The sequence below is a fragment of the Thermobia domestica genome, chromosome 7, assembly GCF_964235325.1.
Source record: "Thermobia domestica chromosome 7, izTheDome1.hap1.1, whole genome shotgun sequence".
NCBI classification, from domain to species: Eukaryota; Metazoa; Arthropoda; class Insecta; order Zygentoma; family Lepismatidae; genus Thermobia; species Thermobia domestica.
Genome location: NC_137460.1, coordinates 22,814,379 through 22,832,046, shown reverse-complemented (window position 1 = coordinate 22,832,046; position 17,668 = coordinate 22,814,379). Strand labels below are relative to the sequence as shown.

The window sequence follows — 17,668 nt, the reverse complement described above, 5'->3', positions numbered from 1 at the left end:
CGCTTACCATATGAGGAAAACTAAATGCTTAGATCTTTTAAAAAAGAAGTCTGCTTGAAATTACAATCAAGAAAAGGCTACGGGCGATGCAGGATTACCACCTCGGCTTGCAATATCATGACTACTGCATTTCCAGACGCAAGTTCACAACCTATCCTCAATGCAATGATGTGGATAAACATGGAAAGTTTCTGCTCGTGTCGGAAATCGAACTCAGGGCCACGAGCGACAAGCAGTTGGCTAGACACGAACACTTAGGGTTCCCGTTAGACTAGTGGCTAGGATGCACGCGTTTGGTGCACGAGTTCCAGTGTACGATTCTCGATAAGAAAGCATTGAAAAACATTTGAATGCATTATGGTGTTTCGAGTTTCACCTTAAACTGAAGGTCCATATCTCATATAGCCAAGGTGCTCGAAAGAATGATCTATGTATTAAAATGCTAGGTTTATATGTTTGTGACCAATCGTTTCGACAGTGAGTTCTCGGGAACTCTAGACTATATAGAAACCTGCTGTTTTCATTGATCGATTGCGAATTTTGTGTAGATTGTTTAGTTCTAATTGAATATTTTTTTAAAAAAATGGGCGTTATTTCTTTATTAGATTTTTTTAGGAGTACCTGGAAGTACTGAAATTTTAAAGCAACGTATCTTACGAGTTATACATTCCAACACAACATAATTGTATATGGGAGTAGTATATCTCTCAGGCGTTTGTTTCATGGCCAAATAATAATCAAAAACGAAGGATAACCATTTCTCCAGTTTACGATGAATCTTTATTGTTTGGAGTGTTTTGCCCAATGAACACTAACATTATAATTAATTGTGTGTGTGTAATGTATTTGCTTATTACATACTGCATGCAAGAAGAAAGAAATCACTGATCAAATATGAATTCGAAACTTCAACCGGAAGTAGCCTCAAATTTTGCACACGGCCCGAGATATTGCAAAAATAATCGAAAAATCTCCCCTTTATGGTAGCCCTTGGCGATTTTTATCACGATGTCTTTCACTTGTGCCTGTAAAGGGACATGTACAGATGTGATGAATGACAAGGAGATTCATGCTCGTATGTTGAATGATGTGCTGTATAGAGAGCGCAGGTTCAGCTAGATAATAATAAAATAGATTTGTATCTGTCATCACTTTTTGCATAGAAAGGATTCACCCAACGTATGCATGTTTCTGGTAATTTCTAAAAATGCTTACATATATGCAACCAACATTACATATTGACTATACGGGTTTGCATAACACCAGAGGATAAATATCCGAACTATGGAATAAGGATATCTTCTTTTATCCAGGTTCTTAACTAACATTGCAGCAACGTTGGATGCTTACAGCCAGTATGTACACTGCTCCACAAAACTTAAGCAACCCGAGAGAACGTGAGATAAGTGACGTCTGGGATCTATTAAACACTGGTAGGAGGCATACACATATAAAGAGATGCACAGACAAGGTGCGGGCTCGCTATAGCACGTGCGTAGGATCGTCGCAACTGCGCTGAACAGATTTTGCCACGAAGCGTACAAGACAGCCCAGTTGTGTCTGAGACTGTAAGCAGTAAATTGGTAGTTTGTGTGTGGGATATCAAGCGGAGATACCTTGCAATGGCTGGCAGATGACATTTGAGTAACGTTGACCGCGGGCGAACAATTGGGCAATTGGAACTAGGTCGATCCCAAGTGCACGCAGCGCAGGAATTCAATGTGAACAAAAGTGTTGTGTCAAGGCTTTTGAGTTGCTTCCAAAATAGACATACAGTCAGTAGACGTCATCGAAGAGGTCGTCCGCTGAAGACGTCGGCCGCCTATGACCGGTTTCTCACAATTTCTGCCAGACGTGACCGTCAAGCGTCATGCTCTCAAATGGAAGATGATCTGTTTCAAGCGACGAGACGGCGTATTGGTCGTCAAACTGTTCGTCGGTGGCTCAATACAGCAGGACTGCAAGCCAGGAGGCCTGTGCTGTGTCTTCATTGAAACGCAAGCACAAACGTGCGCGTTACACATGGTGTAAGGAACATGCATGGGGGAAACACCAGTGGGCGTGCGTTATGTTCTGCAGTGAGTCTCGATACAGCCTGTTGTTTGATTCTGGTCGGACATTAGTAGGGAGAGAGCCAGGAACACGCTATCACCAAAACCATTGCTGAATGGCCGTCCTTTGGCGTTGGTTCCATCATTGTATGGGGTGCAATCATGCTGGATGGGAAAAAGGACCTCCATGTTGAGGAACATGGCACTTGACGGCACAGTGGTATCGGGATAAAATTCTCCATACACATGTGGACAATTTTCGCGGAGCATTTGGTCCTGACTTCCTGTTTATGAATGACAGTGTCCGCCCACACAGTGCACATCTGGTGTCTGAATATCTGGAAAGCGAAGATATTACGTGAATAGCATGGTCTGCATACTCGCCGGACTTGAATCCAATCGAACATATGTTGGATGCTCTTCGGCGGCGTATAGTGCAGCGTAATCCAGCACTGCGCACTTTTGCTGAACTGCAAATAGCTGTCCTCAAGGAATCGCGCCATCTACCGGAAGACTTGATCAACACTCTGCTTTGCAGTATGGAGGCCAGAAGTCGTGCCTGTGTATCTGTTCGTGGCAGTCACATGCCATATTGATTTTCTATGCCCTCGCACAGTCTAGTTTTACATGTCAAGGTATCATGGTTCTGAACTTTTTGAACATCCTGTACATCTTAACTGTATTATTGTCCTTCACTTGTGTTGCATTGTACATCTGTACCGTCTTTCTGTTGATTATACTTGGTGCAGTGATCTTATTTCATTTTCTGCTACTTCCTTCGAGTTGCTTAAGTTTTGTGGAGCAGTGTATAATAGTGGCTTAATTCTCCTACATGCATTATAACAAATATGTAAAAATGTTCAATTTCTCCATCGAAACAAAGGTGGGTCGGTTTGGCGAGGTCTTGTAATCTAGCTCTTGGAGGCGAGACATTGTTATGGGAAACGGCCCATAAGGTGAAGGTTGATCTTGAGTTATCTATACCAACTGCATCGAAATCAAGCCCTGGGCGTGCTTCAAAGCTCGCGTTAAAAGAACATTCCGTCCCCCATAACCTCGGTATTGCAGAAGCGCACAAAATACAAAAAAAAAAAAACTCAACTTCATCGAAAAAAATCTTCATCTAATTATCGTGGTAAGTGTTTTGCATGTAATAAAAATAACAGTAGTAATGATTATGTTTGTTTCCGACTTCTTATCGACTGCTTCTTTTATGACAAAGACATATGTCATGCGCTATGTGTTAGTAGGTTACACTAAGCATTGATTTCCTATGAGAGCTTCAAAGTAAATGTACTCTGACAAGAAGTAGTTTCGATTTTTTGCTACTCGTATATCGAACTAAGTTTCTGTCGTTCATTCTTTCCTTCTTCCTCCTCCTTTTCAAAACCGCCTTTACGTAACCAACTACGTTCACTCATTTTTATTTGGCATCCTCTTCTGTAAACTATAAAAAATTCATGCTCTTTAGTATCACTCATGTTTTATTGTTCAACGAATCAATACTTTTAAGCTAGATGTTCTTACAGGAATCTCGAATTTAGAATTTAGATTTCTGGGTTTTCGGCATCTATGGCCATGTTAGCCTGTCACGTATGAGGGATAACGTCGTTCGGCAATCACACTATCCAAGGAAAGGGAAGGAAGTGGCCTGGAACCTCTATTAGGTACCATCCCAGCATTTGCTGGTGGAATGAGAAGAATACAGGTAAACCTCACTCAGGATGGCTAACCTAAAAAAGATTTTTCCACTTTTTCGACCGAGTGCCCCCACGAGGAATCAAGCCCGATACCGCTAGTACCGACGGTGAAAGCGTTAGTGACTGCGCTACACGAGGCCACTCTTACAGGAATCTTCAAAGGGTCTTCCTAATTCTAGGTTTAATATTCATGGACCCTTTCTTCAGTTTTTTACATTATATTTGCATTTATAGACAGAGAACAACGTGTTATACTAGCCAGACTTCTCACTAGATGCTTAAAATAAGTTGGTGAGATTGAAATATCTGTTTACGTCTGGTGGGCGACTACTAGTTCTCTCTGTAACGCAACCAATGGATGGACCAAGACTATGCTTACGGTGTTATAAACTCGGTGTATATCAGGGCAGTTTTTAAAGCTACCTTTTTGTATCCAAATGGATATCCAGTCCCAGCACTTAGATACCCAGGCCCAGCAGCTTGGATACCCAGTGCACTCCATAAATCTTTAAATTACTGGAAAAGTCCTTGAACAATAAATAAAGGGTCTATCCGGTTTCAATGGTGTAAACAGACCTTGGGGGAGATGGCACAAATTCAGCTTAAATATAGAATAGACTATGCAGATTCTAATTTGAAAAGCAAATTGTCCTAAAATCATGGAACATACTCAAAAACAGCACGGAACATTAACATTAATGTCAACGGAAAATCTACGAAAAACAAATAATTCCTCCACTTATTTCAAAAACCACAACAGGGAAATGGCTGAAATTAAGCTCAAATGTAGAATAGACTACGCAGATTCTATATTCCTAAAGCAATTTGTCCTAAAATGAATGGAACATTGTCAAAAAGCACGAAACATGAACATTAATTTCAGGGAAAATCAATGGAAAACAAGTATTTCCTCCACTTACTCAAAAACCTAAAGAGGAAGATGGCTGAAAATTAGATTAAATATTGAACAGGCTGCAGATTCTACATTCAAAAAAAGAAATTGTCCTAAAATGTATGGAACATAGTCAAAAAAGATCATGAAACATGGAAAAGTCAAGTCACTGGAAAACCAGTGAAAAAACAATGTCCACATATTTCAAAAACTGTACTAAGGAAATGGCTAATAGAAAGCTTATTCCAAAGACATAAGGAAGAGCTTATAAATGATATATAGCACATAGAGTAAATATGGACAGAACATTGTCAAAAGTCAAGTTGTTTGAGTAAAATCAATAATAATGATAAAGTATATGTATCTTTTTCGAATTACCCATGTCATCCCACGCGGAGGTTACGTGCTTGAAATCTCTCACATCTTTATTTGGAACCTCCAAACTCGATTTAGCACGCAACGTGTCTTTTGACCTGATCACGTGACACCGTCTGGTGCTTATGGCAAACTGGATAGCCTCTTAGTTGAATTACTTGGTTCGCTTTCCAGAGATTTCCAATTCTCATTATCGCCCAATTCCAGTCTCCTCAAAGATTGTTCTCTTTAACGTATCCTGGCCTAAACATTTTCTGGCAACCAAACATATCATGCCTGCTATGGGCAATATCGATAATTGAGATTTGTTCAGACAATTTTTCTGACATAATTAATAGATGGCACAAACTTGTAAGAAAGTAGGAGATTGTCCATTGAGTGCAAAGCGATATTTTTAACAATTTTTGACCCTCTTTGTTGCACAGTTACCTTCAGTGGCAGGGAGGCTGAGCTCCAAAATTTTAGGATTTCTATAGGAAACGAATCAAATGTTACTCATAATTTTCAAACCCCTTCTCCCAAAATTTTGGGATTCCTATACACGAAATATTCCTAGGAGAAGCTCCTACCAAAACATATTTATAAATCTGTCGCTGTTACCTTTGTGCCCATCCCCCTTTTCCATATACTCAGATACTAGAATCTATAATACTTTGAGTCACTGTACTTTTCCGTTTTTTCTTCAGCGCGAGTTTTCTTAAATTTTGCCAGAAAAAAAAATCCTTTTCTTTGGTAATCAGTCAGTGCAATTTGTTCGGTGATCGTAGATCATGTTTAAATTCCGTGACAGTAATGCAGGTATTAATATAAACACGTAAGAAACCAAACAATGCAACTGAAGTGTGAAAATAATACTAGAAATTAACCAGTTGCAAGTGGAATAACACGCTTTAAAACAGGAGAGATTTAAACGATAAAGATAATTTTTTGATTACATTGTTTCTTAAAAAATAAAATATTGGTAGTAATATTTACTACTGAATACATACGTATACACCTAAAATGTTTAGTTAGGTTCACATATTGTTATTTCTTTGTTGAGTGGTTTCTGTCTTGTGTGTCCTTTGCTCTCTCCATCTCTACTAGTTGCGTTTCTTTGTCGTTGTCCTGTCTATGTCCAACTTAAAAATATGGATATAAAAATAAATAAATAAATGAGGGAAAATATCCAATCATGATAGCGCAGTATGGTTTTATCTTTAAATACCGACCTGAGGGCGGATCTGAGCCAAAATGTAAAAAAAGAATGTGTCCGTTCCTGTATTAATGGTGGTGTGTTAAATCGGAAATGAAACGACTAGCAGGAGTCTGACAAATACGTCATTTTGTATGTCATTATTTCAAAAGTGTACATTATACAAAACTGCACTTTAAAAACTCGGTGCGTTTGAATTTTGTTGTGTGTGTGTAAAGGGCCCTTTTGTGCCTGGATACCCAGTAGCGTTCTTAAAAAATGCACTGGTGTATATTCAGAAAACAAGTTGGAGTGCTCAGTTGGGAAACAATGCATTGCTGAACAGGCTTGTGTGAAAGTGCATCATGAAGAATACAGAAATGAGAATGTTTTTCCTTTGCAAGTTCAAATTGAGAAATTCTACTGCGAAAAACATCAACGATGCACATTTGGGCCAGGAGTGACACAAATGGAGAACAGTTTATATGCATGAAATGCACCATAAACTTTTGTCCGCTAGTATTCAAGAAATGTTGGTGAACATGCTATTGGCATGTTGCAATTCAATCCACGCCCACATGCCGTTCAAAATTACGGAGCACACTCTCCATGAGTTGTGAAATGAAACCCTTTCCCGCCTCTATCTCCCCACCGACTACCACCTTATCCGGCATCTCGATAATCTCTTAGAGGACTTACGGCCACATCCTTACTGGGCTTCGCAAAAATTCCGCAGCGTAACGCAACGCAAAACATGAAAAATCCAATGTTACTGTTAATCCTATTATCGCAACTAAAACGCAATTTTGCATTGCGTTGACGCAAACCGTTCGGGAATGTGGCCCTTACTCGCATTGTAGACTCCAGATTTCTTTCATCATGGGATCCCTCGTGGGTATGTGGTTGTGATGGTTCGGATCACATATTAAGCTGGAGGTCCATGTATTTTATAGCCTCGGTGCTGAACGAAACGCTAAACTCTAAACCAACCAATGAACAGTTTTGTTTCAAGATCTCACATAAAAAATATTTCTACATTATGTTGCAAGAATTGTGCAAATCTAAAGGAAAACTACTGCATATGATTCTGTCATATGCGATGAAAATTACAAATACATATCTAGGTAAAACTGAAAATATTGTTCCGCAAAGTAGATTTATAATTATCATCACAACGTGAAGGGAAATTGTGAATATTCAACTATTTTTTAACCTTTTAGCAACAAAGCATAAAACTGGACGTATGTAGTGATGTCCTGATGTTTGAATGCTATACCCCAACATGCGAAGCGTGCTGATCGAGCACCTGTATTTTGAAAGATGTTTCTAAGAAAAACAGTCCAGTTTCGTAAGAGCATATGCATGTATAAAGTTTACTATCAAATTCAAATCTCGGCTTTTAACCTTTTGTGGTATTGAGACCGCATTGTGTACAAAAAAGAACGGAAGCCTCGTTGGAGCGGAAGTTGTACAATTGTCCATACATCTCTAGAGGAAAACATATCCAAGGCTATGTGTTACATCCACTGGATCTGCACGTAACCATAACTCATGGTAACGGTCCACGATATTTCCTTTATTTATTTGGGATTTATGATTTTACTCTGACACAGGCTTCGCTAGCAGAAGCATCAAATATAAAAGCTGTACAAAATATGGTAACCACCATGTTTTCCACAGCATATCAGTCATGCTATGTTGCTGCAATAACATAATATTTATATACTGACAACTTCCGAGAAAACTAATATTCTTGAATCGCTCTCTCTCTCTTTTTTTTTTTTTTTTTTTTTTTTTTTTTTTTTTTTAACCATTTAAGCTCATAAGAGCTTTTTGACAATAATGTCATGTTAAATTCACAAATTTTGAAATATTTTAAATCATCTTCAAAAGATGATCACAGATAATAATACGAAAATAATTGTATACAACGTGAAAGAACTTTATAAAACTTTCAACATGAAATTTCATTTATTGTGCTGTATAATTAGTGTCGAGTTGTTAAAAACTATCAATTGAAATAAAACACCGATGGTTTTGAAAAGGTTAAACACGATATTCAAAATCTGTAGATAAATTTATTACCTACACAAAATAACAAAGTGTCCCTTCGTGTCTACATGGCTACCGTATGGTCCCGGCTTCTATGTTTGATGAAAGTATTTGGCTTATGGTTCGGATTCTATTTTAGGGAGAATATATCTCATACGAGCATACTCTCACTGCTAAAAAGAGACGTTAAAATTCAGTCAAGCACACAAAACAGAATAACCAACTCTAGAATATATCTGATGCATTGAGGTCTATACAATAAGTAACGTGAGAATCAGCAGTGATGAAATGAAATGAAATTAAATCTTTGGGTTTTACGTGCCACGGTTATGAACGTTAGGCTAAAGGAAACGGAAGACCCCTGAGGAAACCCACGCACACCGTGTTTGTCCACTACAAAGTTCATTTGGGGGGGACTGGGATCGAACCCGGGACCTCAAGCACCAGAGGTGAACGCTCTACCACTGAGCCACCGCGGCCCCAATCAGCAGTGATGTAGCCGATAAGAAGTTTACCTATCACAACAGCATGGTTCGGGTTCAATTGCCGGTGGGCCAGGACTTTTTCGTCATGCCTTGCTTCACCTAGCTACTGCAAAATGGATACGTGGGAAAATCTGCAGACAGAGAGGTCGCTAGTGGTGACTACGTAATCTATGTTATGTGCCAAAGTCAAGAAAATGGGAGATTTTACCTTCATATCGCCCGTAGGTCCTCAGTCAGTTTGGGACGGACGCTGGGGGTTGAACGTTCTTTAACTATCAGAACAAATAGCAGTGTTACGTGTACTCCCTATTATCGCTTTTGCTCTATAGTGATCAACGTGAAAACAGGAAGTGTTTCGTTTCTACCACTTTCACTTCGAATATCACTTTCATTAAGAAACTCGATTCCTTCATCAAATAGTTCTTTAGATTTTAGTCTCTCGGAGGGGCACATAGAGTAAATATACAAATGAGTTTTCGTAAGCTAATTCCTTAAAAACTGACTGCTACTTACAGCTCAGTACTAGAGATGGCCACTTTGCAATCGAGGCTCGCTATTCTCAATGGGTCTTGTGCATACTAGTCTCAATCTGTCTTATGCAGAGTCGTTTTGACGTATGATTAGCGTCATACTAAAGGCCTGACTACTGCAGGAAGTATATGTTAGTGGAACTCTTTAGTATGGCAGTAATCACGCGCCAGAACGACCCTGCATAAGGTCCAATAAGGCTTATGCTAGTTCAGACTCGCACTCGCTTGAGCGCAGGCTCGATACCTTCAACAAGACTTGTGCTATCAGGCTCGCGAGTCTGGACACGTCTGCTCAATAGTGAATCATTCGGCAAATGGCTTCCTTCTCGCTAAGGCAGGCCGGACATTGATCAAAGAAAGAGGGAGACAGGAGAGAATGCAGAAAGAAGAGGTTTGAGTGCATCCAACGTCGCACACGCCTTTGTCTAGCACGTGCTCGAGTGAATATGCGTTACGAAACCTTGTTGCATCGCCTTCTGCCCAATATGCGGCTGGCTTAATGATTAACTCTCCGCTCTCGACACGTGACAGCTAAATTCAGTTAAAGCTGAGAACTCATTCGTAACGCATCTTACTTTAAACTTTACGTCTGACATAGCTTCGGTACTGTAAGTAAAAATGTGGCCCTTCATGGCGTACCGTAGTCGCTAACGCTCTCGTGGGGACTCTCGCTCAGAGAGGTGTGAAAACCTATTCAGGCCAGCCACCCTGAATAAGGTTCTTCGTGGATTTTCCTTATTCACACTAGACAAATGCCGGGATGGTACCTAACATAAATGTCCCAGAACTCCTCTTTCTCTTCCCTTCCTTTCTTCCCTCCCTACTTCCTCGGATAGCTGATCGCCGAGGACATTATCCATTATATGTGACGGGCCACAAATCCCAGAAATATAAATTCTAATTCTATGTAAAGACACTACATACACGCATAGTATTTAGCAAAGGACGAATTCAGGGTCGATCCCTCGCCATTCTATTAATATGGTGGTTTTCTATGAGTTTAACACTTAATACGGCCAAGTTTTACACAGCGTAATTTTATTTCACGTAAACTTGGTTGAATCCCTAGTGACAGTATGTGCTTCAGCTGTTTTTACGTTCAGTGGCATTTGAAACGTGCATCTAGATGGAATCTGAAATACATACTTTTTCACTGGAATTAAGACCCTGATTTCCAGACTCGGGCCTTATTTAAGTTTTAACTGCAGGAATCGTTAAAGGAATATCTTTCTCCGCTCTATACAACAGTACAGCATTAACCAAGATAATATTAACCAGAAATAAGGACATACATGCAAGCAGTCCACTTGATATAGAATTACGATGATTAACGTTTAAGGAGCAAAGCATACAAGAATGAGTCAATTGTACTATATCAATTTGCATTTAAAAAATAGATATAAAGAAAATTACGATTTTCAAGATTAAACTGTCACTTAAGATCCATTAAAAAAAGTCTTTATCGTGTAACTACTACAAATTATCACGGCTAGCATATTCACTTCATACAATTATTCCGTCATAAAAATTACAACAACGATATCAAGCAAGGTTGTTAAGCGTATAAATTCAATATCTGCAAGCTATGTAAGGACTATTCTGACATAAACAATCAAGTTTTATTAGATTAGTAATGTCGCAAGTGAGGTTCTCTCGTGGCTAATTAATTAATTAATTAACGCTCTTGTCTTTGATGCAAGAGTTCTGGATTCGATCCACCCAAGCCCTGGAGATAAAGACGAACTGCAAGTAAACAAACAAATAACGTCAGACTTTCCTGTAGGTATATGGGTCATTCCAATGTTAGGAGTGTGATCCCTGGAAGTCATACATTTTAAAGGTATGTGACAACTGTTATTGTCGTCTTGCAAATTATGATAAAATCTGTATAAATTTGAAGGTGGAAATAGTGAAATTTGGAGAAATAAGACTTTTTATGATATAAGTATTTATAGGAACTTTTAACATCCTAATAATAAAAGGAACATGTATCAGTCTGTCAGTCTAATTCTTAATACTACATGCTAACAGATGCCGCTACCTGTGCTGTTGCTTGCGTATACACAGTCAAAAGTTTTGTCGAAAATGCCAGCAGTTAAAAATGATGTATGAAAGTAAATCTTCTTGTGAAGCCCTAATGTTGGTCGAACTCACACCACCATAATAAGTTCATTCCACACTTTTCGCTTCACAGTGCCATTAAGAGCAGCACGATTTTTCATCAGGGACCAAAATCACAATATAAAAGAAATATACTATATAAACCGATAAATGGTATACATAAAAGATTGATTTGATTTTATTAGTTTAGCGTTCCTTTCAGGAGCGAGGCTATATGAGACGTGGACCTATAGTTTAACGTGGAATCTGAACCATATGAGCTCCCGTCGGAAATCGAACATGGGTCTCCCACTCCAAAAGCGCGGACGCAAACCACTTTAGCCACGAGAGAGCTCAAATATACACAAAGAAAATGTAACACATTTTATATTCATAAAAGAAGTGTGAAAAGACGAAGATAAGATGATTGTACACTTTCGTAATTAAGAGGACGACTTAATCTATCGCTCATCGTAAATCTTAAAACAATGAGTCCGGAAACAACGTGGGATAGATGTCATTTCAATGAAACTACATAATACTTCGTGGCGCACCCGCTATACAGTACTCAGCTGGAAGGCATGGTTAGTTATTCATTAAAATTGATTTAGGGGATTTAGGATTTAGGGAATTTAGGGGTTTTCAGCATCTATGGCCATGTTAGCCCGTCGCGTATGAGGGATTGACGTCCCTCTGCGATTACACTATCCGAGGAAAGGGAAGGAAGGAAGCGGCCTGGGACTTATATGGTAGGTACTACCCCAGCATTTGCCTGGTGTGAATGCGGAAAACCCAGGAAAACCTCACTCAGGGTGGCTGGCCTGAAAAAAAAAGTTATTTTTACACTTTTTCGACCGAGAGCCCCCACCGGGAATCGAATCATTAAAATTGAAAAATAAAAAGGCGTGGAAATTACGGAGTCATTTTTCGAAAAAAAAAATTTCAAAAACGAAAAAGTATCAAAGAAATGAAAATCATAGACAAACGGAAAATATTTGAAACTGTCGAGAGAAAAAAACAGAAAATCGACAACTGATTTCCTTAAAAAAAAAAAAGAAAAAAAGCTATCCCTAGTGGGAATCCTAGTGATCATCATTATAGCCCTATCTCAGAATTTATCTCGTGAATCTATTACAACGGAGAAGCTGCGGGAATCCTTATGTTCTTCCCTCTTCCATATTTCTTATTACCACTAAAGAACAAAGTTACAGATATAACAGAAACAGAATACTTTACAATATTAAAAATAAAGAATCGAATTATGTCCATAACAATATTTACATTTCAGTTTCATAGCGCTATGAAAAACTTGCGTGATAGTGCTTGCAAGAGTTACGTAGCAAGGACTCTACCATGTGCGCTATTCGAAAAGCCGGTAAATAATACAAATACACTGAAATTTTGGGGTAATACGAACTGGACGTGTGCTGTTTCACTAAGTACTAAAGTCCATGAAAAGAATCAATAAACTGTCAAACAAATATATGCAGTGTATTACTTTTAAAAAAGAAAGAAAGAAGCATCCATAAATATAAGCAAATAAAAACGAAAGGAACTGTTTACAAAAGAAAACACAAGTATATGAAAAATCCATGTTCTCTGTGGATGATAAGGATGTAAAAGATTAATTTCTAAAACTTACCATAAATCGGATCATCCGTGTAATTAAAACCATCCAACGAATCCATAATATCCAAAACGCAACTGCCATCCTCTGCCATGCCTGAGTTCCTCTCACACGTTTCGCGAACACCACGCATGAGGCGCTACGTACTTTGTCAACTTTACCTGCAGCAACGTTTCCATCCACGAACTCAAAAAAAAATACTACGTAGAGATGGTTATCGAACGAAAACATTGTTGTTAAATAGGTTTGATGATAATAGTCAAGGTCTAACAACGCATGTCACGCACCTCAGGGTATATATCCTGTTTACTATACAGACAAATACTGCTCCGTAATAAAGATCCCATCTCTTGGAGACAGGGGCGGATCCAGGACAGACTTCTGGGGGGGGGGAGCGGTGGATTGTCATACTGTTACTTAGAGATACTTTTAACAGCTTCAAACTCTGGGATGGGTTTTGTTTATAAAATAAGAAAGTTTCCTCTTCTAGGGGGGGTGATTGCCCCGATCGCCCCCTAGATCTGCCACTGCTTGAAGAATGTCGTGAATTCGATCTTTAGATGCAACTAGAATTTTTTGCTAGAAGAGTCTAAAGTTCTTCTTTTCTTTGGGGGGGGGGGTCCAATACGTCTATATAGTATCAAACCTGTGTTAATCTGTAGCTAAGAAGACGATAATTGTTTATTACTGCCACCTATACTCTCAGAAAATATGATTTTTGTAAGGAAAAGAAGAGGATAGTACAGATGAGGTGTAAAATGAAATGTTTAGGCTACATCAATCGTTTCTCTGTTAAACAAGTATAGGCCTAGTTATGTTAAGAAAGTGTAAACATGTTAGTAGAGTTAAGAAGTTTTGGATGGAGGTCAGAAACCGGTAACCTCCCCCGTGGGTACGCCCCTGGATAATATATAAATTTGGATACAAGTGGGTATCTCTCAACGTTGTTAAAATTAGAAATGAAATGAAATTTTTGAATTTTACATCCCACGGTTATGCCAGCTAGACTAAAGGAGACGATGATGATGAGAAATGAATGAAATGGTGGAATGAAGAAAGTGGGAGGAAACGGGAGTACCCGAGAAAACCCACGTACACGGTGTCTGTCCACCACAAAGTTCACTTGGCGGGAGCAGGGTTTGAACCCGAGACCCCATGCACCAGCCAGAGGCGAACGCTCTACCATTGAGCTACCGCGGCCCCATTGTTAGTATTAGAGTATTGGGGAGGAGAATTATTGGAAATTTATTAATTTAGAAAATAAATATCAGAAACTTTAACGGCAAAAGTTACAAATCATGTTCATATATACTTAATGTGCTGAATAAGTTTCTTTCAGACAAATCTACACCGCTGTCTAGCACACTTTTAGATAACTGTAGGAAAGAGACGTTTGCTGTTTAGAATTTGTAAAATACGTACCTAATTGGAGAGGAAGGGCTTCAAAAGGTAGGCCAAAAACAGTATTTCACGATTCATTCATGTTAAGCAGATGAAACATCATGTATATATTCATTAAAGAATAAGTGGAAACATAGCCCAGGATTTACAAAATTCCGCTTCTGGAAGAAACGGGCAATTTTACATATGTTATTCTCAATATATGATTAATGTTATTCATGAGTTCAGACGAGATGTGAAAGAATAACAAATGCATCGCTTGAAATTAATTTTTGAGCACAGCACTTGGGCTGATAAGTTTTTTTTAAATAATTTCATTTCGATTCAAATATGCATTGGGGAGGGAATTCAAATTAGGGCTGGGCAAAACCGGTTTTTATAAAAACCGAAACCCGAAAACCGACATTTCGGTTTTCTCCAAAACCGGTTCGGTGAAAAATATTCGAAAACACATAAAACTATTTCTGTGGAAATGGATTCGGTTTCCGGAGAACAACGAAACACCATTCTGGTCCGAAATAGAACAAATTTTGAAAAAAAAAACCGGAATCGGTTTTGAAGAAAACCGAAACCGGTTTTTTGAAAATTTTCAAAAACCGGTTTCAATTTTTCTAAAAACCGAAAACCGAAAAACCGGTTTTTGTGCCCACCACTAATTCAAATACACTTCTTGAATATTTTCCATAAACATATTTTTTCCCGTACAACGCTGGCTACTTCAGCTAGTACGGTACTGTACACATGAATAACATTAAGGGGTCTTACAGCCTTATACAGATGAATTACACAAATCCCTTCCATCGGAAATAGACGCTGGACTTTTAGATTTTTAGTTGTGAAGCTTGTGGTAAAAAGGTCTTTCGACACACCTATAGCACGGCCAACAAGAGATGGTCTCTGACGTTTCTTACCACATGCGGTGGGACATTGCAGCCCCTACTTTGATACGAGTGTTCTTATACCATTAATTAAATTGCCACTACAACTGCACCGAAAAAAACCTTGACACGCGAGTAGTGGCAATGTCACTGCGAGCTGTCAGAGACGTTCTCTTACTGGACGCACTATAAACGGTGGGAAGAGAATAATAAACTGTGCTAAAGACAATACAGAGCGTCACGCATAAATTTCAATTACGTCCATAAATGTAAAACGCTGGAAGATGTTTGCTGCCATCTAGTGGCGCGATGTGTAACTTCTAGCACTCAATAGTACAGAAATGAAATAAAACCTTTCAGTTTAACGTCCCACGTATTGCCCTTTGGACTAAGGGAAAATGATGGAAAAATTGGTGAAATGAAAATGTAAGAGGTAACGGAGTAACCCGAGAAAACACACCGACATGATGGTATCCACCAAAAACTTAAAATTGACATAGGATCGAACCAGGGACCCCACACACCATAGGTAAGCGCTCTACCACTGAACTACCGTGCGCTCTACAATAGTACAGAAAATGGGATATGGATAGTCATCCTTAAACTCTCCGTTACCCCTAAAGATATTATTAATGGACTGACTTCATTAACCAACTTGGTCAAGACTATCGTTCTAGCTATGTATCTATTGAAAAAAAATAATCAAAATTTCCACTTCGTTAAAAGGTTATCGTGCGACGTAACGGAAATACGTACTAACATTACTATCTTAAAAGGCCCGCCAGCGTAATTCTAACAAGATCTTGAGGTAGATGCCTGATAAATAATCCTCACAAAATTTATATGATACAAGACAATGGTGAGCTTTTGTTTCGGTGGCATTGAATTTTGAGGTTTATTAAGGGTGTTGAATATCTGCGCCATTTTTGTTCTCTAACCAAATCATTTATATAGGGCAGCATTTCTTTTTCTTTCTTTCTTTCTCTCTCTCTCTCTTTTTTTTTTAATGGACACGAATTTCGTGTGATTTTATCGATTTCTTCTTCAGGTCTATTTAAATGTTCCATACTCCGTGAAAAATTATCTATGTTTCCTAAGTCGTGAAAAATAAATTATCTATGTACTTTACTTCGTGCAAAATAAATTATCTAACACACAACGAAATGAAATTATTTTTTTAGAGTTTAACGTCCCACAATTATGGCTTTTAGACTAAAGGAGACGGATGATTAATGAAAATGGATGATTGTGAAATCATTACTTTTGTGCTCCAGTGCCGTGAATCGAACCTAGGACCACGTGCACTAAAGGCACACGCCCTAGCCACTAGATCAGCGCAGAGGGCCTCTGACTCATAATGTTGATACGTAAAAATGAAATGAATAGGGATGGGTAAAACCGGTTTTTGTAAAAACCGGAAACCGGTTTCTAGAAAAAACGAAACCCGAAAAACCGACATTTCGGTTTGCTCCAAAACCGGTTGGGTTTTAAAAACAGAAACCCGAAAAACCGACATTTCGGTTTTCTCCAAAACCGGTTCGGTTCTCACCGAAACTGGTTTCGGTGAAAACTTTTGGAAAACACATAGCCTAAAACTATTTTTTATGGAAACGGATTCGGTTTCCGGAGAACAACGAAACACTATTCTGGTTAGAAATAGAACAAATTTTGAAAAAAAAACGGAACCGGGTTTTTTAGAAAATTTTCAAAAACCGGTTTCGGTTTTTCTATAAACCGCAAAACCGGTTTTTGTGCCCACCACTAGAAATGAAATCTTTAAGGTCCCATGATTATGCCCTTTTAGGCTACGACGATCAATACAAGTGAATCATAATGGAAAAAATAGTGGAATGAGAATGTGGTAGGAAACGGCAGCATCTCGAGAAATCTCACGGACACGATGTTGGTCAGGGATCAACTCAAGGACCCCACGCATCAGAGGTAAGCACCCTGCCTCTGAGTCACCATTTCCCAAATGTTAATATCTACATAGGTCAATTTCATTTAAGTAAATCAATGTATGACAACGATAAAAGTTCTTTCTATTTGATAAAATTTATTTTAGGAATTAACTGTGAAACGCACACAGTTTCACCGAGTTTCAAGGTTGGAACGTACAGAAAATTCGTTATTTTTAATTTACAGAAAAGTGTTCTCAAATTGTCCTTCCATTCTGAAGTTGTTTACGAAACTAATTTTATCAAACGTAAAGAACTTTTGTCGCTGATTGTACTTATACTGTATAATACAACTTCATGTTGACAATGCAAGGGATATAATAGGTAGAGTTGCCAGACGTCCGGCTTTCGGGCATAAAAATTGATGTCCGGCTTTCTACCCAAGCCGGACGTTCTTTTGTCCTCTTTTTCAAGTTTGGAGACTAATTCAACGAAAGAGGGATGA

At 38.7% G+C, this 17,668-nt stretch overlaps 1 protein-coding gene across 3 annotated transcripts in view; it reads right to left on the bottom strand.

Annotated features, from left to right (window-relative positions):
• The window catches only part of Atf6 (bZIP_ATF6 domain-containing protein ATf6), a 111,879-nt gene that overhangs the window by 68,385 nt on the left and 25,826 nt on the right, over positions 1 to 17,668 (bottom strand). The window contains exon 1 of one of the 3 annotated variants that reach the window (XM_081764225.1): positions 13,002 to 13,130. The exons of the other annotated variants lie outside the window; for them this stretch is intronic. Coding sequence (XP_081620351.1) covers positions 13,002 to 13,119 — 118 coding nt within the window. The 5' untranslated portion in view covers positions 13,120 to 13,130. Of the gene's footprint in view, positions 1 to 13,001; positions 13,131 to 17,668 lie in introns of those variants that run through there. 3 annotated transcript variants of the gene reach the window in all.